Source organism: Chamaea fasciata, unplaced genomic scaffold (assembly GCF_029207755.1).
Source record: "Chamaea fasciata isolate MVZ Bird 193981 ecotype frontalis unplaced genomic scaffold, bChaFas1.0.hap1 SCAF_2, whole genome shotgun sequence".
Classification (NCBI taxonomy): domain Eukaryota; kingdom Metazoa; phylum Chordata; class Aves; order Passeriformes; family Sylviidae; genus Chamaea; species Chamaea fasciata.
Window position 1 is genome coordinate 86,068,890 of NW_027094087.1, and position 27,939 is coordinate 86,096,828.

The following is a 27,939-nucleotide window of genomic DNA, read 5'->3' on the forward strand; positions in this document are numbered from 1 at the left end:
CCCTACGGAGGAAGCGAGCGAACGAGCACCAAACAACCCCGGTAGGGGGGCACACGCTGACCCCGCCCCAAAGAACACCCCCGGTAGGGGCACACGCTGACACCGCCCCAAAGAACACCCCCGGTAGGGGCACACGCTGACACCGCCCCAAAGAACACCCCCGGTACGAGCACACCCCGACACGGCCCCCCCCAAACAGCCCCGGCCCGGGCACACCCCGAGGCCGCCCCCGCCCAGCCCCTCCTACCGCCGGCGCAGTCGCTTCCCGGCCTCGTCCCGGAAGGGCTCCCGTTTCCCAGCGTGCCGCGCGCGCTCCTTTCCGGCCGGTGCCCGGGCAGGGTGAGTGTGCGCCGGGGCTCGTCCCGCAGAATCCGCCTCCATCCGCCCCGCAGACCCCGCGGCGCGGCGGGAATGCGGCCCGGCCCGGCATGGGGGGCGGCCCGGCAAGGGGGGCACCGGCTGGGATCTCCCGGCGCGTCCGCGTTCGGCGGGAATGGGGCCCCTCTCCTGCCCTCCCCAGGCCCGGGGAGGCCTGCGGGACTCATGGGGCGGGGATACGGCCCGTGCTATTGCCCCTGCGGGGAGCCGGTTTGGCCCCGTCGTGGTCATTCCGGGACGGGCTGAGCTGCTCTCCTGCAGAGGGAGCGGGCCTGGGGCTGGCCTGGAGGCCGATGTTAATGCGAGGTGGTGGAGGAGTCTCGGATGTGCTGTCTGCTCTTGTCGGGGAGGTGGAAGTAAAGCATCTGTGGTGCTGGAAAGTCGCTGCCTCAAGCCGGCGACTGGTGCGACCCCGGGGGTTAATGAAGCTTGGGTTTAAGTTCCTGAATGTGGGAGTTGGGCGGTCTGTAATGGGCTGGGGGCGTCGGGAGGGAGGGGACGGGGAGGGTCCGAGATGTGCGTTTGATGTGTGCACGGTGCCTTTTAGCGTCGCTGAGATGGCTCCCGCAAAGAAAGGCGGCGAGAAGAAGAAGGGGCGCTCTGCCATTAACGAAGTAGTAACTCGGGAATACACCATCAACATTCACAAGCGGATCCATGGCATGTAAGTCTTTTTTTGTCAGCGAAATTGGCCTTCTGTGAGGTGGCATTTGGAAGTGGGTTCGATAGGTTTTAAAGAGCAGAGAAGGACTGTCCTTAGAGCATTGTATTTGTGGTCCCTTTTGCCTTAGCTGTGTCCCAAGGCAGCAGCTCTGTACCTTTGCAACCCCAGACTTGGCTTGTAGCTTTCAGAAATAAGCCTGTTGCTGTGATTGTGAGTGTTCTGGGACTGAAATTAAAGTTAGATCGATTTATTTCTATGCACAGGTTGTCATTCTTTCCCAAGCAAATGCCTAAACTTCAGCCCAGTGAGAAAGTTTCAGAAATTAAATACTGCTGTAATCAAGTCATTGGCTACATATTTATCATGAAATTGTGTGCAAACTGGAATATGATTTGGGTTAAAGGATATTTGTCATGTGTAGGTAAGAGTAGCTTTTTAATTGATCGGATGCTGAACCTCATGAAACTAGTGGAGAAGTGCTTCAGAGGAAACTGCAGTGCCCTTGCATTCTGTGTATGCCTGCAAGCACATGGAGGACCCATCCAAATCCAAACAATTGGTGTCTGAAGTTAACATGGAATAGGAGAGAAATGAGGCAGTGGAGCATTGCAGAACTGGCTGAGAATGGGAGGCAGTGGTACTCTTTAAATAGCAATAACATGTTGTGGCCTTGCCTGTTGATTGGCACTTCATTCTGTTCTAATGCTGATCATGCTGCTGTCCACCTTTCTTTTTCGGCATGATATGCTAGAGTTAAATGCTTTTTATTTAGTTCTTTTCTCGCTTGGGATCGAGTATCCATTTCCCATTTCTAGCACAAAGTATCAACAGCAGTGTCCAGATAATATCACTAAACATAAGCCACTGTGGGACCTCAGACACCACTGGCACAGCCCTGTGTCACAGTGTGGGTATAATATATATGGCTAAACACTCATGGTGCAGCTTTTGCTCCTGGCTGTGGATGCCCAGTCCTGCAGGATCTGGCCATAATGGGCATGAGACAGGCTGTACTGGCGTAAACACAGTTCTGATGCTGGTATTGGTGCAGTCCTGATGGCATGAAAGAAAGTAACCATCAAGTACTGCTCAGCAAAAGCTGATACTCAGAGTAACATCAGTTTTGTTCTTCTGCTGTTCATTTCAATACTGGTGCAGCTCTGCCATTTTTATGTTACTGTTGTTGCACTGCTTTGGTCAAAGGACTTCTATTCAGAGTTTCTGTGATACCTCTGATCTCTTCAGTAACACTGAAGAGATCAGAGGTATTAAAACTTGTTGACACAAAAAAAAAAAAAAAAAAAAAGCTTAAGATCCAGGAGATCTTGTGGTTGCAAAATTTTACTGAAATTGTTCTACCTAAGTGGTTTCTATTAAAGCTTGCATCTGCCTGGCAGGCTAAAGGTCTGGTCAGGCTGGTGCAGCTGTTTGCTGTTAAGCACAGTGCTTTGGGGGGTTGTGTGTTGGGAGAACACAAGTGTGTTTGCAACAAGTGTCTAGTGCTGACAGTGTCCTGAAGTTAAAGAAATGGCTCTTGTGTTTGTCCCAGAGGCTTCAAGAAGCGAGCACCACGTGCTCTCAAGGAAATCCGAAAATTTGCGATGAAGGAGATGGGTACTCCTGACGTTCGCATTGATACCAGACTGAACAAAGCAGTCTGGGCTAAAGGAATAAGGTGGGTTTTTGCAGTTTTCTTTACTGGGTGAGGAAGGACATGAAGGATTAGGAAAAAAATTGTAAACTTCTTGCAGTATTTGGGTTTTCTTTGCGAATGCTTTCTTCTTGTGGCGTACACGCCAACCTGATCTTTCTGTCACCTCTGTGTTCTGGTCAGCTGTCCTGGCATGTTTGTAATAAAGCTTTGATAAACTCTAGGATTGAAAGAATTTCCTTCTACTTTTAATAAGAATAAAGCAAAGGAAAGAAGGAATGCAGGTTTGGGGGCGGAGGGCAGCAAAGAGAAAGGATTGGGGTATTGTAATACTGTCGTACCTTGCTCCCTGTTGCAGCACACAGTTTTTATAAACCTGACCTTTAAGTGATACATACAATCCCAGGCTAAGTGGGATTTGTGTAGTGTGTCTCAACAGGATTAGGTTCCGTAGCATGCTGAACAAATGCTGCACAAAAGGAGGCATGTTTCCAACAGGGCCATTAACCTTTTCTTGAAAGTACAAATAAATGAGTAGTTTGGGGTCCAAAACCAACGACTTCTGTTAAGAACCATTGCTGCAAAGGCAGCTGATATGACATGCGTAAAGGTGGTCCAAAAGAACACCTGTGGGGAGTGGGACCTCTTGAACTGTAATAAAAGATTACCTGATCTGGATTGATGCTTTGAGAGATGCACATGGGTTTAAACCATGTCTTCTGGGAATTAGATCCCTAAGTCTGGTCTATGACGTACGTAGAATGCTTTGCCTGGCATCGTGTGGCCAACCCTTCCTTCAAAAGCAGAGTGGGAGGATGAGACTGAGTTACTGGGTCTTGCAGGCAGGGGTTCTTTATCTTCCCTGTTAAACTGCCCAGTTCATAGTGAGGGAAGAAGTAGCAGTGGAACCAGGAGACAGCATACATAACTCCAGAGCTTTGTAGTGAGGCTGCAGACCAAGACTTCCTCGTGTTAACTGATGCAAGTGCAGTCTGTGGAGCAAGGAGTTGCCACATCTGTCTTTGCAGTGTGAGTCTGCAGTTTTTACTAGTTAGAATACCTAATGTATGCATAGTAAAGTATCTTCCTCTGGAAACATCACCATGTTTGCTGGTATGATATTCAGTGATCTACATAAAACAGTGAAAAATGCTTTTGACTTTGACAGGAAGAGAGTAATGCAAAGCCAGTTCCTGGGTCTAATTGCTGTGTTTGCCTGATGTAATAAGTATGTTCTTGAAAAGGCTGTTCTTGCTGCAGGGAGGAGGAGGTTCCTTCACATATTCTGTGGAGCAAAGTGCTTTGAGCAGGAGTTTCCTAAAATCTTGAGTTTGAGGTGGCAGGTTATGTGAAAAACGGTGTGGAGAAAAAAATTTGTGCCTCCCCTCAACCGCATATTTTGGGCATTATTAGGTGAGGACACTAAGCTGTGATTTGCCTATTACAAACAAAATCGTTAAACAATTTAGTTATGTTCCCATGGGTTTTGTGAGGAAGAAATGATGATCAGTTTTGTGGCCATAAGTAAGACCTTGGTTGAGGCTTGATGCCTGAATTTCCATGACTCCTGGCTTAAAGGTAGGCAATTCTCTGACTTTTGACAGAGGCCTTAGGCTTTCAGGGTAGATTGTTGGGGTTTTTCCTCACTATTTTATATTGTAGTAAGAAATGCTTGTCAGTAACAGCTGCTTGTTGATCATGTTCACTGGGTGATCATCTTCATGGTGTATTTCCTCACTAGTGGACTGATGGTGGACGTCTGACTTTATGCTTCTGCTGGGTTATGAATTCATCTTATTCACAGCTCAGTTAAATCTTACCTGTTAACTTTAATAAAACCATACAAAACAAATTTTTAAAAAGCTCCTCTAAGGCAAACAATAGGAGTCTTGTAAGGTTTTGCTCCTGGTATGATGCTGAGAAAGAACTTTCCTCTGAATTCATGGGTTTTGATACATACTTCACTGCAAATTAATCTGCCATCTTCATTTTAGGAATGTTCCTTACCGTATCCGTGTGCGTTTGTCCAGAAAGCGCAATGAGGATGAGGATTCACCCAACAAGCTGTACACTCTGGTTACCTACGTACCAGTCACAACATTCAAAGGTAAGGAAGGTTTACGCATCTCCCATGCCCTTTTTCTAAAACAAAAAGGAAAGGACAGCTCCTTTTGTGGAGCAAAATTCAGATGAAAAGCATGCTGCAAGAGTCAAACCACTGGCTTAACCTAGCTCTGCTGCAGAGAACAGGGCTCCTGATCCACGTTAAAAGGAAGTGAAATGATCATGTAAATTTTGAGAGATTGGAAAACACGGGCTGTAGTTGCTAGGGTAGTGGTAAGGTTTGTTTTCCAATATAAAGCCCATCCTCTGATGTCAAATGCTCAGGCAGGTTAAGCTCTCTGTACTTGTCGTCTGAGAAAAATTAATTCTGTAAATACAACTAAGTTTTTGTTTTAACACTTGGAGAAATACTTGTCTATATAGTTTGATCTTCCAGAAGTAGATCAGCAGACTAGCCTTGAAACTGTAGGTGTACTTTCTTGGGAAGACTTCCATATATCTAACAGGTGGTAATAAAATGTCTTGTTTTGCAGGTCTACAGACAGTCAATGTGGATGAAAATTAAACAAATTTTCATTACAATAAAAAGATAAAATACATTCTTAAGTTGTTTTTTTATTGTCCAGTCTCTTCAGGCTCTCAACTATAAATCATTGAGTTGAACAGGCTTTTTAAAGTATCTTGCTTTCTTTGAATTTGAACATAATGGTGTGATTTTCTTAATTAAAGATACATTAGACTCACATTACAAGTGAATGGAATAAGGAGCAGATGCAAATGTTCTTTGTGGATGGCAGAGTTTTGGTGGGTTTGTTTTGTTCTGGGTATTAAAGAGCCTTTATACAGGTATTTTAAGTTAAGGTCAAGTTTGTTTAAAAACAAAACAAGAAAAACTCAACCAAAACTGATAATCAGTATTTCATGTATGTAGTCTCACGTGAATGATGTGCCCCACTGGCCTCTTAGGCAGGCTGCTTCTCCCAAAGCAGCTCAGTGTGCAACACAGAAACAGGGGTTTGATTAGTGAAATAATTGTGACCATGCTATCTCAGGGCATTTGTTTAAAGCAGCAGGGACTAAAGGCACTTAGCTTTCCTAAACCAGTAAATACTGTCCCTGCCAGTCTTGTACAAAAAGGGTTTATTGAAAAGTGCATGTTTTCACAGACCAACATCAGAAGCATGTCCATGTACACTTAACATTTCAGCAAGACATAAAAATTGGAATACAATCAAATATATTAAAATAGTTTCAATTACCAGCATTGAAACAATTTTCAATATTAGTGCAAAAAAAGGCAACCAAAACAAACTGGGCAGCAGATGAGAAGTGTTTTCCCCTGCTTAAAAAAAAAAAAAAAGACAACTGGAGCCAGCCTCTGCTCTCCCAGTGCGGAAGAGGGCTTCAGTCTTCACACTGTAGACAGATGTTTCCTTTTACATTCAAAACAAGAACATAATAAGTCAATGGCACAGAGCAAACCTACACCCCCTTTTAGCTTTTAAAGCTCTTAAACTGAAAACCACAGACCAACAAATTGTGAACCAGAAGTCCACTGCTAACTGAAAAGGCTTTTACAGTATGTCCTTTGGCATAATTTCAGTGCATTTCATTTTTGACATGTTGGCTGCTACTGTGTGCTTGGTTTTGCATGTTCACTCCGTGACTGGCAGCTCATTCCATTTGTTCTGAGACTGTATTGATTTAGCTTTGCATTCTCAAGCTTTGGTTTCAGTTCTAAGGGTTTTTCAAAAAAGTTAACTAACGATTGTTCAGTCAAGAGGGAGGCTAAAATATGTTCAAAAGAGACAGTCCAGTCCCCTTCAGTCAGAGGTGAAGGTTGAGAGTCTTTGTGAGGGGTCTTCACAGTGTCAGTAAAAACAGCATCCTGGTCTGAAGCAGAGGCCTCGGGCTGCAAATCCTCGGTGAACTCATCTGATCCACTCCCCAGGCTGATGCTCCTTTGTCCTACTTCTCCAATCTGAAGTAACAGTGTGGTCACAGTGGCAATGGCTTGATACAAATCGTTCTCCTCTGGATCTTCATGAAACATGCTATACAACGTTTTGCAGAACTGAATGAACTCCCTCTGTAAAGGATGAAAAACTAGCATCAAAGCCCTGAACAGCCACGATAAGGATCACTGCAGGAGTCAGGTGGGGCACAGTAGTGCAAAGGCATGCGGAATGCTGTGTACGGTTATTTAAATGTTCTTTTATAACTTCTACCTGCTTTAAAAAAAAAATGTTAGTGAAGGAATTTCAACCCCCAGTGGTGCTAGGAAACCTTGTGCTGAAATCAAAAAGGAAAGAGGGCAGTGAAGTATTTTGATGCCCTGATGAAGGGAATCGGGACCTGCCAGATGATGTAAGGGCAAGTGAGATACAAGGCCAGGGATAATCCCTTATTGGTGGCTGCTACACAGTGAGTTTACAACCAAAGTGTCCATCCACAGGCCTGCAGGCAAACTTCCCTTCTGCTGTTTCTCTCCCCTCTTCCCAGCTCTTCTGAAACAATTTGAGATCTTCCCTGCACAGCTCCTTTCTGTGTCTCCGTTGCTCACCTATCACAGGTGGTTATCAGGCTAGAGAGGATGTCTCCATATATCCTGTTAGGAAAGTTGTGACCCTCAGTGAATTGATGCCTTTATGAGATCATCAGTCCTTGCAGAGCTGACAGGCTAGGTGCATGCTAGCCATTTAAAACTTCATTTAGCAACACAAGCACAGAAGGGATTCTGGGGGCAATCCCATATTTCTTTCTATGCCTGTACTTTTGTTATTATATTAATATGGGGCCCTTTTCCCTCCTGTAGCTTTACTTATGCCAACAACACAAAGCTACTGGCATTAGGAAACAGATGGTAAGAACGTGACAACGTTCAACTGTTTTTCCTGCTGTTCTAGTCAGTGTTTGGCTAAGACAGGGCAAGTTCCAGGTGTGGTGGACTAAGAAGTTACTGGTTTGGTGCAGAGGAGGTATGGGAAGACAGAACAAAAATGTGCATTCTTGGGAATTCTTAGGAGAAGGAGGCCTTTTTGCAGCGTGCATATGCCTCTTTGCTTGCATGTTCTGCTGCAAGTAGGGGTGAAGCTGAAATTTGATTCACCAGCCAGTCTGAGCAGGTAGGATGTCCATCTGCTAGGATGGTAGTTTTTAATACCTGAGCCCCGGATCAGAGGAGCCCAATCCTCATGCCTGAAGCACTGAATACAAGTTCAGGCTGAGGTTATACTTCATGAGAGAGAGACAAACTGCTCAATTCAATAATAACATTTTGAGTATGCTTCTTTAAAAACAGAATACAGCCTCTAAGGTACATACCTGGCTCATTTTTGGCAGTTCCTTTTCAGTTTTAGTATCCTTTTCTTTGGCTAGATCTTTCAGCATCTGCTTCAATTGCTTTTGGTAATCCACTGCATCACCTTTTTCGGAGCAGACATAAAAAGGAGAATTAATTTTCAAGTCACTGGAGTAAATTTACATTTCAATATAAACCCCAGAGAGCAGAGATAACATGGTAGGGATCCCAAGTGGAAAGTTGGTTATCCCATGCATTCACATTAGAGAGCCATTCTGGACATACCATTAGATTTTCCAATGACCAGTGGTCTTGATGTTGACAGCAAAGGATTCTGTAACGGTGACTGACTGTCTCGTTCATTTTCTGTGAGAGCTAACCAAAAAAATGTGACAAATTTAATCCTTTGAATTCAGCACGATGATTATTTATTTTTCTAAAATTTACCTACCTGAAGAAAGCAAAGTAATTGTGCAAAGATGTTCTGTAAATGCTTTTGGGTATTTCATTAAATCATACTGTAAAATTATGTTCCTGTAAGACCCATGCTATAGTTGGAAGCTTGCCAAGAACTACACATTTAATTAAAAACTTTGCACAGAGGAACTACCAGAGGATTTTGTCACCTAATCAAAACTGGATCAAGATATACAAGGAGATCTCTACTGTACATGGAGTACAAGCCATTCAAAAACGTTATTCAGTTTGTATTTTGTCTGGAAGTAACCACATAATCGGCTGCAAAAGAAATCTGAACGCAAGAGATGTGTGAGCTTTGACATTGTAATCTATACATTTCATCCCAAAAGGTTCCATTTGTAATTAATGGAGTGATTTGTAAAATGCAGTGAGTGTATCATCCTGTATGCTCCCAGTTGGAAGGAAGCAAGATGGGGTTCTTCATTAGGCTTTTCCCAAAAAAGCAAGAGATTTTTTTGGGAAACTGAGGTAATAATTTCCTTTCAGATTTCTTACCTGGTGGGATATGCAGCTTATATAGTAACTTTATCTTTTCATTCATTTCTCCATTATACATAACATCTGCAAGGAAAATAAAGAGCAAGAAGGAAGTGAACCAGAGCATTTACTTCCACAGTTTAAAATAAATCAGACATCTCTCTGTGCACAAAGGATAATTGTTTACATGGACAATAAACATGCAGCCAGTGTGTAACTTCAGGTTGTGCCTGTCAATGGGGAACAGCAGGTGACAGCCATCTGTTTTGGTCTTTGTTCCTGTGAAATACACTGGGAGCACCTAACCCTACGGAGCTTCAACATCATTTAAAAATATTGAGGAGGATGGCAGGTACTCTAGTAAAGGCTGCTTGCTGCTACAGATTTACAGGTATGTGAAAGGGGAGAGAAAGATAATGTTGGGGACATCATAGTCTTAGTATTTTTCCTCTTCAGCTCTTACTGCTGTTCTACAGAGTAAGCCCAAAGGATGTAACTATTTCACATGTAATATAATTCACATTTTCAATAACCAGTAAAAATTAGATTCTAAATTTTCAAATGCACTCAAATACTGTGGAGAACTTTAAAAGTTGTATCCATCTAAGAATCAAATAAAAAGAGAATACAGGGTACCTTAGTGTTCACATTAAAAATTCTAAAAATCCTAAGTGGAAAGAATATAAAATCACTGACTTTTACTGAAGCTTTGAATTTCAGTTTTTTCCACTTGAGGTCAGACACTGGTTGAGATCTCCCACTTTCTCTTCAGCCAGATTTTGGACAGGCAGTCTCATCTATCGGGACAGCTGGTGGCCTCAAGACCAACCCTAGCACAGCCCTCAGTTACTGCTGGCCTGATTTTTTTTTTGTTCTGCTTACTGTCAACATGCAAGGCTGGCAGCAGTCAGCTGTGTACGGTTAAGTCCTCAAGAAGCAGTTTCAAAGAGGTACACTGAGATTTCAGAAGTGTACTCAGAGCGAACAACAACTGGGTAGAGAGATTTCCTAGCATTTTGTGTAGACCCAATTGTAATTCTTAATTCATACAAGATTTTCAACAAAATCTGAGAAAATTGTCTGAGAAATCAAATATTATAATATAACATTCATTCATGTCCTTAGGCTGTCTTTTAAATCAAATTGACTTCAGGTGATCAGAACACAAAAAAATGAGTATAAGGTGATGATACGGGTCATTACAAGCCCTGGACACCATCCTCTCTGCCAGTCATGTGGCATTTTAATCCTCCTGTCTTCCCCACGTGCCACTCCCTGCCCTGCCCCGCCGCCCAGCCCGCCGTGAGCCCATACCCAGGCAGCTGGCGAGCCCCTTGAACTCAACGAGGCAGTCCCTGTTCTCGTCCAGGAGGCGGAAGGTCCTGTGGGCGAGGAGCTCGGTGTGCTCCCCGCAGGTCCAGGGCGAGAGCAGGCGGTAGAGGCTGGTGAACTGCTGGGCATCGATGCGGTACTGCTCGGCGTACGGCCGGCTGGGGTCGTGGCGCTCCGACGCCGCGCTCCTGCTCTCCCAGTAGCACCTGATTAAATGTTCCCTCTAGGAGAAATCGGGAGACACAAGAGCGGTTGGTGCGGGGCGCAGCAGCAGAGAGCACCAGCAGCAGAAAAAGGCATTCACATCAAACTGTGCTGTAACATGCTCAGAATTCCTCTGTGCAAGGTGTCATAGTGAGACCAAGACCATCCCTGTGTGAAAAAGCAAATCTTTCATCAGAGCAGCCAACTGCTCTCACAATTTCCAATGGATAATTAATAAATATGAAGGGAGACTGGGCAGATTCTTGAAGAAAATTCACTGTGGGCTACTGAAACTCTGTTTAACCACATCTGACCCAGGATGTCCCTTAGCAGCCAAAGAGGGTCACGAAAAATACGGAGTAAACGTAGGCTTGACCTGCTCATTTATTCTTTCTCAGGCCTCTCCTTTTGGATACTATACCATTAGTCTTCTTTTAGGGACAGGCAAAACAAAGAGTCCCAAGAAAGCATGCTGTCCCTGGGAGAGCAAGGGAAATAACAAAATGGAAGTAGGGGAGTGTGAGCTAGTCAAAGATAAAAAACCAGCAGTGATGAGCAGGAGGGAAGCACTGAAGAACAAGCCTCAGCAGCATTGTCTTACAACCACTAATGGAGGCAGGATACAGCTGCTCTTGGGAGCAAAGCTGTGTAACATTAACAACACACCACAGTCATATTCTCAGTATTTATGGCTGTGAAAAATACACAGAAGAAATGGTCCATTAAGGGAAATAATTACAGCTTGGACCTCTAAATCAAGTATAGTTGTATAAGCTTAGATGTCCCTGTCTCCAACTTTAGGTTTTATCAAATATCAGCTTGACAGAAAGGAACTGAAACTGCTTTTAGTTAAAACAAACAAACAAACAAAACTTATTAGAAAATTTTGAATAAATGGCAAGGACACAAGGTTGTAAGGTTTGAGTTTTTTCCCCATGGAAAAGAGAGTCTGCCTTTAAAGAGCATTTAGAGAACAGGATTTAAAAGCACTGCCAAGCTCCCAGTGAGCAGAGCTACATAATATTTAATTTATTCTGCATGTGAAAGTTAACAGAACCTAACATGTCAGGGACCATTTCCAAGCAGAAAGTTAGCAAGAAACTCTGGAGCAGTTCTCTGAAGAATCAGTAAATCATTATTCCTCTTTAACAACTGTGCAATCACAGAAAGGACAAAATGGCAAGATCCCACCCAGGGAGCATGGTCCAGGCAGAGGACAGGAGTTCAGTGCTGCACTGCCAAGCAACAGCTGGAAGTTATGCCCAAAGAAGCCTGAATGAGGTGCATCGCCTGCTTTTCAGGGAGACCAACCTTGAACAAGTCATACAATTCCTCTAAATCTTCAGGAAGAATTGAAACATCTGGGATGACAACTCGGAGCTTAAAAAGAAAGAAAATCGTGTTAGCGACATCACTGACATGGGCAGACTCTTGAAGTGTACTTAGGTGGAACAGCTGAAAAGCACTATTAAAAAATCTTTGTGCTGTTTCCCCCTTTTTGATGTTCACCAGTTGGACAGATTCACGAAAAGAGAAATCCCTCAAGGGCTGTTAGAAACAAAGACAGGAAGTCCCTAAGCTACAGAGGCCGGGGACGCATCGCATGGTGCTGTCTCTCCTCACGCTCTTCCCCAGGCATCTGTCGAGGGCTGGCCACAGTCACAGATAAGGTGCTGGGCTGGACAGTCCTGCAGTTGTTCAGAACTTCAAAGCCACCCTAAACTATAATAATGCACACGGCTGCCAAAGAAAAACCATCAGCATCCCAGGAAAGAGCTCTTTGCATAGTCAGCAATGGTTTTTCAAGACCTGGTGGCACCTTTTAAAAACTAAACCCGTGTGCCTCCAGAGGCACTGCTGAGCTACCTCAGTCAAAGTAATACCCTGCTCACCACGTTCTGCTTGGTTGTATCTTCGTGGCTCTGCAGGACACGGATCCGGTGTTTGTAGCGCATGTGCTCTATCTGTTCCACAGAGTGGTCTCCAAATTTCTGTAAGAGAGGAACAGAAGTTTATTATCTGTGTTGTATTTCATGACACTCGTATTAATTGGAAATACAGCTTTTAAAGTGCTGTGAGACCTTGAAGAAAAAGCATACCCAGTCTCTAATTAATCTAGGTACACATACTACACCCAATCTTGTGCATGAGAGCACTTTAGTCAAGGAATCTGTAAACATGTATTAACTTGCAAAGTATCCAAGCTGAATTTAACCTTCTTCTTTAAAATTCTAACTTAACTGACTAGTAAATACCAAGAATTATTTTACCTCATAAGAGTCATGAATCAGGTTTGCTATTTCAGTCACTGGAGAGGGTTCCTGATCGTCACTGAAGAATGCATGGTGGTTACCAATAGGTGGCAGAGGGCTTTCCTCATTTTTGACATGCTCTAAAAACCTGAAGGGAGGAAATATGTAAGAACACAGATCACAATGCACTATGCTCTTCTCAATTCAAATAAGCAAATAAGTCTTATGGCTCAGACTTGGAAATAAATTGAGTTTTGGGCAAGCTAGACTTTTCAAAAATGCCTTTGTGGTTATTCATCCGAGGAACAGCAAGCCAGCCAAATGACTAAATGCTGCCCAAGGAAGAAAACTTCTGTCTCCTTGAAGCCTGGAGCAGGAAGCCCGTCAGTGTAGGGAAGGCACGAAGAGCAGCAGTAAATATTGCACACTGACGCAGGCGATGCATGTCTCGGCAGTGCCAGGAAATTTCACAGGACATCTCGTTCGATGTACAAAGCCATTGTTCAAGGCAGACACTGCGACAGCAGCAGCAGGGTGACACAGAGGGGCCCCGGTGTCTACTGCGGAACGCCTTTGTTTTAGGGCAGAACAGCCTGTGGTGGAAGGAGCACTCCTGTGTGGCCATACCTGCTCAGGATCATCAGGGCCTGCCCATCATCCTTGCTGTTACACAGATCCACAGCGTTGGCTTCCAATATGGCCAAGCCCAGCTGGAAAATGGCTTTGATGCCATCATAGAAGAAGCAGTCCACAACATTCACAGCACTTTCCAGGGGCATGATGCTGAGGAAAAGGGTAAGGAACCAGGAAAGAGAGATGGAAGCTAGGGCAGTCAGATCCTTCATATGTTCAGCCAGCTCTGGGAGTTGCTCTTTTATAAGCTCTTCGAACACCGATTGGTCTACCTGAGCACCTACAAATCATAAAGGAACAGCATTAGCCAGGACTGCCACAGGAAAGTAATTTTTTTAAGTTAATCACTGCTGTCAACTATTAATTGCAAGACTTTCTTAAAATTTAAATCAGCAAGATACACATGCATCTACAATGGAAAATGCCATTGTCCTCCTGCTGTGATCTCAGCCCAACCTTGTGTACGTAATCCTTACTATACACTTTCTGCAAGAAGTGTGTTAATTCTTCTAAGTGCCTTTAGGGTGCAATGAAATAGCAATAGCAGCAGCTGTTGGTCTTGGCTACAAGAGCACGTAATAATTAAGTGCTAGCAAAAGCAATCTTAAAGCAGTTTATTGCTCCACTTGGGTTGTAAAAATAAGACCGTACACATTCCTCTCAGATGTATGTACTCAAGCAAGTGGGCAACAAAGGTTTCGCTCTAGGTGAGAAAATATAGGATGGAAGTTTAGATATGGCTACACACACCAAGCAGGAAGAATAATATTTACATGAAAGTACATGCACAGATACAAATATATACTTACAAGCATACATATTTACACATAAAGAACAAAAGATTTCTGCAATGCCCAGATAAAACATTTCCTAACTGTCCCAACCAGTCTTTCCAAAAGGAGCAGATCTGGGCTCTGTTTTAGCTACTAGCTCAGTTCTGCTTTGTCATCAGCTGTTATAGAATCAAAATAGTTTTTTCTCAATGAAGTGGACTGTACCTACAAACCAAATCTGCCACCACAGGGTTTTGACCAAAGACACTGTAAGCTAAAAATATTCCTGAATACCAAATGCAGTTAGCTTTTCAATTTTTGGTCTTTCTTTTCAAGTTATTTAATTTCTTTCTTACAGGCCATATTCTGCTAAAATTAGGATGCAATTTTAATTGCTGACACATATATATCCCTAGCACTGAAAACTTCTGTTGTTCAAAAGCAGAATATAACCTGGACAATTTGTGGTAGAGAGCCAGCATCTTTTGGCTTTGCATCCAAATCACAGGGAAAAAATAGCTATGACATTTCTCTGTCTTAGAACCTTTCACATCAGACCACAAAGACGTTCTGCTGGTGACTGAACAAACATTACAGCACCATAAATCAAAAATAAAAGCCCGTGGACATCCAAAAAGCTTTTGAGAAACCCATCAAGCATGGTGCTTTGAAGTAAAAGCCTCCCATAAGATTGAAGAAAAGGAGAAAAACAGACTGGAGTTACTCAACAGAGGGCAATTTTTGTTTGGGTTTTTTTAATAAGCTTAATGCAAACAATTTAATAGCCATAGTTAACACAGACCCAAAAACCAGAGCTGGATTTTGAGGTATCTGAAGGAAGCCAGTGACATATAGGCAAGACATATGTAAATAGATCATTCCAGACTCAGAGACAGCACTGGCAAAAACAGAGCTTTAAAAGGAACATGCAACACTGCCCAGATCTTTCACAGATCTTCTTATAATAAGTGTTGCCACTGTAGATGAAAGTGAAGCAGATGTATTAAAATGAACTTTTCTGTCCATTTTTTCATTAGGTTCCCAGAAAACATGAAATCCGAGCAAATGAATCTATATTACAGCACGAGACCATAATGAGGTAGGAAAAACCAGGGCATCCATTTGAAAAATGATGAGCTTAGATGCAAGATAAATGACATCTTCAGGACTAAAAAGGCAAATCAGAGAAAGGAAATAAGGTTTTCAGTGTTTCAAGAATTACAGTGTCAAGTTGATGACAGTCCAACAAGGAAAGTGAAGTAAGATACCCTGCTGGTTTATGCAGGGGATGGAAAAGTCATGGTAACTGAGAATAGGATAAGCCTGACCCTTGCCACCACTCTTGACCCATATACAACTTGTTTCTATCTTGCACCTATCTGCCTATAATTTACTCTATGCATTGCAGAGAGAAGAAGGACAGAGGGATTTCCTTAGGGAGGAGCCTTGCCTGCAGGCTTTTCCCATTTGCAAGCAGTGAAATAATGAAAACACTTCTGAAAGGGGTCAGAGCTGGCAAGGCTGCAGGAGGGAGATGAAAGTAAAAAGGTTGAGTGGACTGAATTGCCTACGTTTTGAAAGGAAAATTCTAACTAATAAAACAAACACACACATAAATAAATAGAAGATTTTAAAAGTCATAAAGAACAGGTCTGAGACAAAAGGAAGCTAAGAAGGCCTGTTATAAGCAAGGTCATTAATTTGGTAGCTGTTCGGACCCTAGAGATTACTGCCTGACACTGAAGAGGAAAAGCACAGTGACGAGTAGCAAGGTCAGAGATTGCCAAAGTTACTGAGATCAAAATTTGGACAACAGTATTGGCAGGGCACACAAAGAGGAAAAGTTGGGTCTTGGAAGTGTTATGCAGGAAGAAACAATACAAAGTTTAGACAAGAGCTGGTTGCAAATCAAAAAAGAAGGTCGACTGAAATGTGGAGCCAAGAACACTAACTCAAGCAACAGGAACCAGAGGAGGTTGGGGTGGAGAAGATCAGCCGCACCAGTTTGGGCACATTAAGTTCTAGGGTAAAGCAGAGCTGCAGAATAAGTGCTCAGTGAAGCAACCATGCTGCAAAACTGCACCAGTGCCACTCAGCCAGGGAGAGCAGGGCAACTTCCAAGTTGAACTCCTGGCTCTTCACACTGTGGTGAGCCGTAGAAGACAGACACAGTATTCCTTCCTTGGGGTAAAGAGGGCCAGAAAACAGAGAGACAGGACAACCAAAACTTGCAGCATTTAAACAATGTAGGCTGTAGCCATGGCAAGTGACAGGCAAGATACAAAGCACAAATTAAGAACAACTCAAGGCAGGGATATGGCCAGCCAGGTGAGACAACTCACTAGGCTGGGCAGAAAAAGCTACTGAAGGGCAATAACCCAGCAAGCATCAAAGTTACGAGTAATCCAAAGCACACTGTTGATATCTAGAAATGCTTGAGTACCGATAAAGCTGTGTTTCTACTTTAATCAAGGAAGGAGACAGACAAACATGGAAGTCAGTAATCAAAATAACAGTTTAAAGTCATGTTTGAAGACAAGAAGAAAAATTCTGACAAGTGGGACAGTTACAATGCCCAGTCCACTGGCAGAAAATACCAGCAGCATTCAAAGCACCACAAAACATGCTAAACTTCTGGCTGAACTTTGGAATAGCTGAGCTTTACCTTAACTTCTTGCCAGTTCAGTGACAAGACAGAAACTGAGCAGTGACACAGTGTCTGGAGGGAGGTACGACAACCCCATCCTTCAAAGAAAAGACTGGAAATCTTCTCAAATGTCTCCTTCCACTCCACAGGCAGCAAAAGAGTGCCCAGACCATTCCTAGCTCCCAGAACCACTACTGCCAGGGATTTGCTCCTATCCTCACGTCCTCACACATGACCCTGGTCCCTCCCTTTGCCATAGCAAGGGTGTAACATCAGATGCTGCAGCTATGGACTAAGGTTAGCATTAAAAAGGGAAAAGCTATCAAACTTCTGTAAGGGAAGGAAGTGACTGGAAAGAACAAATACTGCTCAACCCCTCTCTTTGTGTGCATTAGGCAGTCTGCACAACAATCTTAAAAATAATGGCACTATACAGGAGACACAGCACAGTGTGGCAGAAGGACTTGTATCAGCTCTCATTACAAAGGGCTAGTGTACATGCAAGCCTGCACTGCTCCACCAGCCAGGCAATTCAGACAGTTCAGATCACAAAGCAGATCTTTCCTAGGTTCATCCTAAACGGCTCAGGTCTTTAACACTGCACACTGCTAGCCAAGACCCACAAGCTCTTCCATTTATGTAACAGGCAAAAGTGTCACCATCTTCTGACCAGCAGGAAAAAAAAAAAAAAACCAACAAACAAACTGTAAAGTTGAGCATGTATTTACAGATCTTGCAGTTCATACCCTTCAGACCAAAACGAATCCTGGCCGGAATCTGAGGAGCCACTGCTGCTGTCCCTGCACACCACACAAGCAGATGGAGCATCTCATCCGTGGGGTCTGGACCCCAGCTGGCCCTGAGCATTTTCCCCACCCCTGTGCCATATGGCTGCCTCTTCCCAGCCTGTGAGACAACGAACAGGAGCTCACCTATCACCCGGTGGTTGAAGTAATCCGGCAGCATCCTCTCACACACAGCAACCAGCAGCCAAAAGGCTTCTTCCTCTTTGGCATACAGCAGCAGCACTGAGGTCAAAATATTCATAGACTTAAAAGGGAAAAGAAGAAAATGGGATTTGTTAGTGACAGCAAATCCTACTGACAAAAGCTCAACTGTGTCTTTTTTTAATACAAGGAAAAGTAGCCTAACAGGATGCAGGCTAACAAGGAAAAGTAGCCTAACAACTAAGAAAAAAAAAAACAGCAAGAAAAAGAGAATAGACAGCAAATACACAATTGCAACTCGTAGGCATAGCAAGTTTTCCAAGCTTATGTATACTGCTTTTCATAAGAGCAATAGAAAACAATGGAGAAGAGCACAGTACTAAAGTTGCCAAGATACAAAGCAGGTAACTGATACTGCAAGATGTTTTGGGGCTGCTTTCCTTTCACTGCCCCCTATTCCAGTATCAGGCCCACTCTGATGTCAATCAGAATTCAGGGAGCTGGCCAGCTAGACAAAGTACTTTCATCACTTATCATCAGTTTTGGAAGAAAGTGGCAGAAAGTTCATTAAGCCTCTGCCCCAGTGCAGTACATAAATCCCATCTGTGCTGACCAATTCGCCCTGCACTGCTTCCAAGCATTGTCCAAGAAATGCACTTTCAGAAACAACAAACAGAAGCATCAGAAACAATTTTTTCCCCTCTTGTAACTATAAATGCAGTTTGCAAAATGCTGAAGGAATATCTTTGGTAGGTCAGAGCATTTTGGTGAGCCTATGTACTTGTTTTCCAAGGAAAAATGACATTTAATATCTAAAACTATGTACTTTTCTAACCAAAAGGGCATTATTTATCAAAAGCACCATTAAAAGCCCACTCAAGAGAACAACTAGAGAGTGGGAAGAAGGGGAAGAATGAGCAGGGAGCATTATCTCTCTGGGAATGTCTCACCTGGCAGTATCCTATTTTGGGGTTCCTGTGCGCGTAGGCGGTGAGCACCCTCCTGAGGGCAGCAATCCCTGTCTCGCTCTGGAAGGCCGGGTGCTCGGGCAGCGAGCGGTGCAGGTCACGCTCGATCTCCTCCGTTGCCATGCAGCACTTGCCCATGGATGCCTCCACCAAATGCACGTAATACCCAGGGTGAGAGGCGAGATCCGTCTCGGCGTCTGAAGGCAGCAGGGAGGGAGAAAGAGGAAGATGGGAGCGGATAAGGACGATGCTAAACCTAAGCTTTGTAGGAATTACTGCTCAAAAGGGCAAGATGGTTTTCCCCAAGGTCTTTGAATATCCAGACCTAAAAGACAAAGTCCTAGCAGAACACACGTCTTGAAAACTAAGTATTAGCAAAGCTTACATGACACAACATCATTCAAAACACCTTGATTGAGCAAAAGACGTCTCCAGCAGAAAGTATTGGTTTGGGTTGAAAGTACTGGTTAAAGATCATCTCCTTCCAACCCACCTGCTGTGGGCAGGGACACCTTTCACAAGACCAGGTTGCTCAAAGCCTCATCCAGCCTGGCCTTGAACACTTGCACGGATGGGCCATCCACGGCTTCTCTGGGCAACCCCTTCCAAGTGTCTCACCACCCACACATATTACTGGGAGAAATGTACTCAGCACTGTTCACACCCTTCAAGCAGGAAAAGCACCACATTTACAAATGTCTGAATATGCCATATATTGGATTAAGGACTAAACTTTGAGATCATACTGTAGGCACATTCTGGCTCTGCCTTATCTGTCAATGAAATGAGTTGTTTTTTCCATCTCCAGTTTCTGTAAGCCCTGCCAACATTCAACAAGAAGCAGGAACAAGGTCTGCCAACTTTGAGATTGTCATTATTTTGCAATAATCTGATTTGTCTAGGGCTAACTAAGTATTTACGCTACAATGTAATTGCTGCTTGAAGATGAACATTGTTTTATGAAAACATGATGCTAATTTTAAATTACATAGATTACAGAGATGTTATTTTGATTCTTCTGTACATCATATGATATCATCCTGAGATAAAACTTTCACAGATCTACCTGGGTACTTCCTTGCATATATAAGTTCAGTTCAGATCATGTCTTTTCCTTAAGTAGTATCACATGTTCCATGTAAAGGACATTTAACTGCCTTTGAGAGATTTCTTGCCTAAATGTTTTGCCATGTCCAGAATCAGACGATGCCTACAGCCAACATTTCTAAGCATGCCCACCTGAGAAAAGGAGCCAGAGTTTGCCTCTTAAGGATTCAGGAATTCCCATTGCAACAAGTTTTCTGATTTTCTCTGTGCGAAACATGCACACGGTTCTGCCATACTCTACAAAATGGTCATCCCACAGGCTCTCTTTGATTTGCTCCCTAGACTGGGAACAAGAAGATATATTTTAAAAAACCAATCATGTGCATGTGAGAACTCATAAACAAAAGTATTTCACATATTAGAAATTCTACAAGGTATTCCATTACCAATGGAAATGGGAAGCCTGTTCTAGGGACTTCAACTTTTCCCCACTTTGCATATCTAATTCACCACACAGGCATAAAAATTTTAAATATTCACCAGAATGAAATGGGGGCAGGGAGAGGAAAAAAATCCAAGCAAATAGAAAAGCTGTTATCCCATATCTAACTTCTCCAACCAATACAGAGTGCATTTTACTAAAAATGCCTATCTGTCTGAATGTAACCCCAGCTTTTTTAAAAACAAAACAAAACCTAAAACTCCTACAGCTTCCCCCAAATGTTACATACCTTTCCGAAATCAAGGCCTGACATTCCTGACTGATGAAAGTCTGACCTTAGTGCTTCTGCATTGAGCAAGTAATTGTTCTCCTTTTCACACTCACTTCTCTCTTTCCCTTGTGAAGCCTCTGTTCCCAGACATGCAGGCTCACCATCCCCCAGCGTGCACATGGATCCAAAGGCAAGGCTGTTCTGCAAGACAGAATCAAAGTGGTAATGACTGAAAGGACTAAGAATTACATCCTCAACTGTCCTCAAGTCACAAAGCTGGGTTGCCCTTTGCCTTTAGCATCAAAACCTTTAACACCTTTCAGGAGGAAAGGTCTTACTCAAGACTTTATACAAATTATCATTCATTTGCATGTCAGGAAAAGGGTTGTTACTTTAAAACAAAAGTTGTTAGTCAATTCTAAGTGTCCTTGATGACAAGCTACCAAACAGTCTTCTACTGTTATGATTTGAAAAACAAAATGACAGAACAATTTAGGTTGGAGAGGACTATCGTTTAAAATCCCCTGCTCAAAGCAGGAGCCCTCAGCCCTGGTTGCTGGGATCTGTGCCTGGTCAAGTTGAGTAGCTCTAAGAAAGCAGAGTGCACTGCTGCTCTGGGCAGCCTGGCCCAGTTCTGCCTAACCATGAGGGGAAATCTCTCCTTTTATCTATTTGGATTTTTCCTTGCTAAATATTGAAGCTATGGCTGCTTGTCTTTCAACTGGCATACCGAAGAAGAGTTTGCCTTTTTCTTCCAACTCCCCACTATTCGGCAGAAGACTGGCTGAGGAAGCCCTGTTCCCTCCACCTCTCCTTATAAAGCATGTGCTCCAGCCCCTGACCATGTCATAGCCCTCCACTGGACTTACTCCACATTATCAGTGCTTTTCATGTGTAATCGACCAGAATCAAAACTGGACACAGTTCTCCTGATCAGCTTCCTAAGTGCTGAACAAAAGGCAAAAAAACATTCCATGACCTGTTGGTAACAATCCTGCTGGTACAACCTGATATGTGGTTGTGCCTCTGCATTGTAAGGGCACACTGTTGACTTACAGGCTCGACTTGTTCATGACTCCTCCACCTTTTCCACATAGCTGTCCTCCAACCAGCCTGTCCCCAGCCTCTCCTGTCACATGGGCTTATTTTGCCAGGTCTCACATTTGCTTTTGTTGAACGTTGTGAGGTCTTTTTCAGCCCATTCCTCCAGACTGTTGAGGTCTCTGTGAAGGGCAGCCCAGCTGCCCACCATAGTCCCTGCTCTCCCCAGCATTTCAATCACAACTATGCTGTGAGTGTCCTTTATCCCACCAGCCAGTCTTTAAAGGTGGCATCAGATAAGCATTGGTTGAAGATCAATTTGGGGGCCTCCTAAAGAAGGCAGGACAGTGGAATGATGGATAAACATTTTGGATTAATAATAAAATAAAAGTTCACTACCTGATTGTTATTTTGCAAGTTGTTGCAGTGCAATGGGTTGCTGGAGTTCACCTCTTTTAACCTCTGGAGCAGGTTCTCCACCAAAGTATCACGGTCCTTTAGCTCAATGAACTGAAAGGCTGTCTTACTCCTTATGCTAACAATGATGGGATTAGGGAGAAGGCTTGTGTCCTCCATCTTCTCTATGCTGATGACCTTTTCCATAAACATTACAGAAAACACATTAGGCACCACGTGCACAAAAACATATTCAAATATTCTAAGGGTACCACAACATGCATTAGCACTTCATATGCATATTTTAAATGTGGTTATTCATATTGGCTTTCCTTGATCAAACACATCCTACTGCCTGAAGTTCATGGTCTCTATAGAAGCTCAAAGCAGATGCCAAAAAGTATCTCAGATGCCTTTTTTTTTTTTTCCTAAATTATTTTGGATTCCACTTCTAAACAGTAGACGGAGGGAAAAGATAAGAAAGGGGTGTATAATTAAAAAAATTATTTATAAAAGGATCAACTTGATCAAATTCTGGGGGTGGAGGAGGAAATTTACTTTCCCACCTTTGAAGATGGGGAAAAACAGTTGTTTTGGTAATTTTGATTACGTATACAACACTGTTCTCATATTGTTTTCTGTTTCTGCAACAGTGGAAGGTAAGTTGCTACAGTTATGATATGATTTGGATGTTATTCTACTATTAGTCGAGGATGAAAGGAAAGCTTTAATTAAGAGATCACAACAGCCTTGCATTCACAGCAGATCAGACAGGTGTTAGCTGACAGCTTCCTTCTCCTGTTCTACTTCCACCACCTTCCCTCGTGCTCTCCCTCCATTTAAACTTGTCTCTTGATTTCATGGAAATTTGTCAGCCCATCACTGCATCCATGACATCCCCTCCTTCTCTCTGCCCTACAGCTTGGCAAAGTACTGACAGGTTTTGTAAAGGTTGTCTATGGAGGGAGAGCTCAACATCTGCGTTGATCCCATGCAAGGGGGCTTTTGCATTGCTGGAATGGCTCGAAGTCAGTCTCCATCAACATCAAGCTGGATGTACGTGTTTGTGGAGCTTGGAGGGGAGCCCTGTCCAAGTCTTGGGCCAAGCAGACTCTGTTTTTGCAGTGTTCTGTCCTGCTGCTGTCCATACTTCACTCTGAGGATAGTTTTGAATCACCCGTATTTTTAGGAGCTCAAGCTCTAATGAGCCCCAGAACAGGCTGTGAAGCAATCCTGATACACACAAACATCCTACTCTTTTTCATCAAACAATACTTTGCAGAGAAGTCAAGTGGCAGCGGAGGCTTAGGGCAGAAAAAGGCAGATAGAGACAGAAAATGAAACAAACAAAAAACTCTACCTCTCGAAGTGGGATGATAACAGTGCAGCAGCCATTTTCTTTGCTGGCAAAACAGATATAAGTGTCTGAAGCATACATCCTCCCCGCTGTGTGACAGCGACTGAACGGCGTCCAGAGAGAACAGTCCACAACTTCGTGCAGCTTCTCCTTCCTGGGCAATCGGAAGAAGGCCCGAAAGAATTCATTCTGTGCTCTGGCTTCAAGATCCCTTAAGAAAAAGCAGAAAGAACAAATCACACGATCCTAAAAGGCAGGACATAGAGTGTGAGGTTACCTTTTCTTGTTGGCCTCACCAAGAGCAAGAAATACAGAATAAAAACACTATGCACAGCAATCTTCAGTGCCTACGTGAACAGAGCACTATATAATCAACTTCAAAATATGTTAAAAGAAAAACATTATCAATAACTGCTTGTTTAACAATAAGGTCAAAAGCAACTAGTGTAGTAACTAGGAAGGAAAAGGACATTAATTTGAATCAGCTGTTTTGCTGGTTTGGGGGTTTTTTTAAATTATTTTTTAACCATGCATGACTTTACAGACTCCAAGAGTTACAAATTTCAGTGCCCAGAAGACAACTAAATCTTTCATCTGATGAACATATATTGAGCAAGGGAGATTAGCTTGATGTTCCTTGTTTCCCTTCACAATAAGCATTACCAACATCACGCCAGGGACTGCACCCAAAAGTAATGCATTTACTCAATGAGTACTTCCAAAGTGGTCAGTAATAGAAGTGTTAATGCTGGTGGCATTTATATGATGGAATCCTTAACTTGCTCAGTATCAGCCTCAGAGAGCCCTCAGAACAGTTTCAAAATGCAAAACATTTTCATGTCACTTACAGACTCAGCTTGGAATAATAGCACCAACCACACTGTTTGAACTTGGCCTCCTTCCAGCCACCCATCCACATTTATGTGGAGAGAAAAGTTTAAGTAAATGAAACTTTCATTACTGAGTCATGGTTATACAGACTTGGCTTTGGGGAGTTATTTTTCTTCTCCTTTCTTAATGAAGAAGCCTGCAGTAATTTAGAGAACTATGCAATTACATTATAAACAGGCCATGGCTATTAGCTCACCAACAGCAGCTCCAGAAACATTAGGGCTTAAATTCTGTAATTTTCTTTACTGCAAGTAATTTTTTCCAAGCATGATTCATCTTAGGGGAAAAAAAAAAAAAAAAAGAAAATAAAAGAAAAAAAAAAAAAGCTTGATTTTGTGCCACTGAAAGAATTTAAAGCGTGGGCTGAAGCATAAGAGGGAGTGGTACCTTGGTGCTGTGAATCCCCTCTCTACTCCTTCCTTCACCCCGCTCTTCTGCAGACACTTCCCCTCTACCCCAGCCCTGCTGTTAAAATATAAGTTGAGACAAATGAAGCCACTGCCTCAATAAGTAAATCAATTGTTTGTTTGGGTTTCAGAGGGGGTTTTTGGTTTAATTTAATCCATAGAAAAAGGCATAGCCATGTGAAACAAGGAGGAAGACAATCCAGAACAAACTGAGACCTGAGAAGGGAGGATCTGTATCTGCAAGCAACAGAAAAAAAAGAATGCACTCAGCCAGCGTTCAGCTTCTGTTTCCATCTCAAGCATTATCTTCCTCAATAATATTATCCAAAGAAAGCAGACAAATAGTCTCCTGTTTTTTCACAGAGAACAAAGAGAAACCCTCTTTGTGAAGAAAGACAAAAAGGTTGCTCCTGAACTAAAATTCCACAGCAAAAGCAACTCTGATAAGTGCCTGCAGCGATCTGCTATTGTGACAAAGCTGGATCAGGATATGCCTCCTAGTTAACTCACCACTAAAATATTTTCCATTTCTGCACAGCACAGATGAATGCTGCTGATAGGATCTGCAGTCAGGTCTGGTAGGCCTGTGGTCTCCTGCTATTGTGCTGAAAGGTAAGAGCCTCCCTGCACCTACTAGGTTGTGAAGATTTCTCAACCTTGATGTGAAAAGAGGCTTTATACAGAAGAGTGGGACCTCTACTGAGGCACATATGTGTCTGTTATTTAAGAGCTGACTGTTTCCTATGCTCCAAAATCTGAAGCTTCTGAGTTTTCAGGATTTTGCTGCATTTATTGGGGCTGTGGGCTCCACGTGCAGGGCCTTTCGGACAACAAACCACAGGATTTTAAGCTGAAGAAGAATGACATTAATCACATCTGAAAGTAAGTAAATTCACCAGCACTGTATCCACCCCCACTCACCCTGTACCCGTGGAAGGCTGCCAACCCCAACATCCCTGGAACTGCGTGTCCCCCCACGACTCACACACAGGCTCGCACAGGGACACCACAGAGACCACACCACAGCCAGGGCTGCCCCCAAAACAAGTGCTAAAATGGGCCAGCCTGCTTGGAGGAGGGATCCCAGAATGAAAAATGGGAGAAGAGGGATGAGGTGCTGTCAGCACCTACCACTGTGGGCTCAAACAAGAGGTTTTATTCTAAATTGAATACCATAAATATATTTCCTGTTAAGAAAGTAAATTCTAGGGCTTAAAGGCTTCCCTTCATAAACACAGCCAAACAAAATTAGAGTTGGTTAAAGAAACGCCCAACCCTACAACTCTAAAATACCAATTAACAAATTTAGCTCCTAAAACAAGACAGGCAATTGTTTAAATATGATACAACAAAGATGGTCCACGTCACCAAGTCCCACAGCTTCCATTTAGAGTTTCACAAGACCTCCAACACCAAACAGAAATGCAACCTTTCTACTTGCACCCCTACCTGTTTGAAAATTTCTACTCTCACTTAACAATGTCCAAGTTGGCTTGGTTTTTAAGCAAATGCCCCATACTGAGTGGTACTAACTAAAAAAAAAGAAAGCTCTCATGCAAAAATAATGTTTATTGAGTATTTACAAAAGCAGAAGAATAAAAGGCAACAAGATGCAACTGCCTTGTTCCCCACTTTTCAAAAAACTCAGCAATTCTTTCTGAGTGCAACTCCCAACTTGCATGTTATGGGATCATGGACTGCCTCCAACTCCAGCACTTCAAAGTGAGCAGCAAGCCTGAACTGCAATAACTCCTTGTGCATGACCCTCATGTTACCTTCCAAGAGTTTTAAATTAAAGGAAATAACACACACAAGGCTAATAAAATGCCTAAAAGCATTAGGACGCTTAAAATGCTGTCCTCACTGTCAAATGTTTTTCTGTGGTTTAAATCCAGCAGAAGCCAACTTGGCAAGATTTTAGCTCTGCTGAGTCACTTGTTGCCTATCTAAAATCTAAACAGACTTGTTGACCTCTTGCTTTAAGGGACAGATTACTAGATTCTTCTTGCTATTGAGACTCCAGAAAGTCAGAAACTTTGGAAATAACACATTCAACAATATATGTCTTGTTTATTAGAAGAACTGTTAAGTCCATTTGGGAGGAAAGGCTTCTTATAAGCAAGCCAGGAGATGTTATCTGAGAAGAGCCAACCTGGACTTGTCAGGACATATGTAAATTGAGCATCATTCGCTTACACAGCGGGAACACTAGACTTGTAGATGAAGTAGTTGAAATGAATGTTTTAGCCAAAATTTATGAAAGTCTTGATATATCCTCTCATGGAACTAATAAAAATAGAAGTGACAAACTGTTGTACCTAAACAGTTGCAAAAGAGTACCTAAAAACATAACCCTTCAGGGCTCCCTAATAAATTAGAAGGTTGTATCAAGAGGACCCCCTTGGGAATCTGTCCTAGATTAGCTTCTGTTCAATGTCTTCATCAGCAACCTGTATGATGGATCAAGAACTTGTTACTAAACTTGCACATGATGCAAGGCTGGTAGAGGCTAATTAACATAACAACAGGATCAGGTTCAGATTTATATTCATAAATCTAAGGGATGTTGTGGAAAAAAAAGCATTACAAATATTTTCAGCTGTACATCATGAGCTTCACAAATGCATCATGAAGACGAACTCCACCAGGGGTTCCATCCCTTGGGGTTACACAGGATCGCAAGCTGAACAAGAGCCAACAGCCTTGCGCTCACAAGAGGAAGAGGAACACTGGCTGGGCTGCAGAAGTGCATGGCCACCAAGATGCAGCATGGCAGTCCCAGAACTGGCAGGGTTTCTGGGGCAATCCTATATCCCACCACCATGTGCCTGCCCCCACACAGCATCAGTGATGAATGTCCAGAGAAAAGTGACCAGAATGGCTAAAATCTACACTGATAAGAAAACCCTGGTAGAAGTAGGGCAGTGCAGCTTCAAGAAAACGAGAGAAGATGCACACCAACCTCCAAATACACAAATGATTGCTCTAAAGAAAATGAGCACTTCTGATCTCTTCAATAGTACTGGGTAGAACAAAAAGTCACAGACTCAAAAAGTGCAGAAGATTCAAGTTAGACTTCAGACTTCTAAGTGACAGAACAGTGAAGTACTGGTATGGATCCTGATATGCCCATTACTGCAAATCCTTAAAAACACATTAGGCAATCACAAAGAGATAGCCCAAACCCTACCTTTTGCTACAGAGATGCAATAAAAGGAGGTCCTTTCTAGTCACATTCTCTTTGTTGCTCAAGGTTAAAAGCATTCTCAGATTCCTTCTCTGAAGGAATAAATTCAGACTGAAGTGACAAAAAATG

At 43.0% G+C, this 27,939-nt stretch overlaps 2 protein-coding genes across 3 annotated transcripts in view; one reads left to right on the forward strand and one right to left on the reverse strand.

Moving 5' to 3' along the window:
- Nucleotides 1–271: 271 nt before the first annotated feature.
- RPL31 (ribosomal protein L31) lies at nucleotides 272–5,356 on the forward strand. Its single transcript, XM_066176601.1, has 5 exons — nucleotides 272–339; nucleotides 926–1,042; nucleotides 2,592–2,717; nucleotides 4,688–4,800; nucleotides 5,291–5,356. The coding sequence occupies exons 2-5, from the start codon at nucleotides 936–938 to the stop codon at nucleotides 5,320–5,322; spliced, it is 378 nt and encodes a 125-aa protein (XP_066032698.1). The 5' UTR covers nucleotides 272–339; nucleotides 926–935; the 3' UTR covers nucleotides 5,323–5,356.
- A 524-nt stretch (nucleotides 5,357–5,880) lies between these two features.
- The window catches only part of TBC1D8 (TBC1 domain family member 8), a 47,857-nt gene continuing 25,798 nt past the window's right edge, over nucleotides 5,881–27,939 (reverse strand). Inside the window, exons 6-20 of one of the 2 annotated variants that reach the window (XM_066176593.1) lie at nucleotides 23,329–23,536; nucleotides 21,972–22,166; nucleotides 20,550–20,732; nucleotides 20,011–20,161; nucleotides 18,754–18,968; nucleotides 17,789–17,906; nucleotides 13,431–13,716; nucleotides 12,822–12,951; nucleotides 12,444–12,542; nucleotides 11,863–11,931; nucleotides 10,330–10,570; nucleotides 9,034–9,099; nucleotides 8,344–8,433; nucleotides 8,082–8,182; nucleotides 5,881–6,846 (exon numbers count right to left, since the gene is read on the reverse strand). In XM_066176593.1, the coding sequence (XP_066032690.1) occupies nucleotides 6,388–6,846; nucleotides 8,082–8,182; nucleotides 8,344–8,433; nucleotides 9,034–9,099; nucleotides 10,330–10,570; nucleotides 11,863–11,931; nucleotides 12,444–12,542; nucleotides 12,822–12,951; nucleotides 13,431–13,716; nucleotides 17,789–17,906; nucleotides 18,754–18,968; nucleotides 20,011–20,161; nucleotides 20,550–20,732; nucleotides 21,972–22,166; nucleotides 23,329–23,536 (2,611 nt within the window). In that variant the 3' untranslated portion in view covers nucleotides 5,881–6,387. Of the gene's footprint in view, nucleotides 7,366–8,081; nucleotides 8,183–8,343; nucleotides 8,434–9,033; nucleotides 9,100–10,329; nucleotides 10,571–11,862; nucleotides 11,932–12,443; nucleotides 12,543–12,821; nucleotides 12,952–13,430; nucleotides 13,717–17,788; nucleotides 17,907–18,753; nucleotides 18,969–20,010; nucleotides 20,162–20,549; nucleotides 20,733–21,971; nucleotides 22,167–23,328; nucleotides 23,537–27,939 lie in introns of both variants that reach the window. The other variant, XM_066176594.1, reaches the window with a different exon arrangement.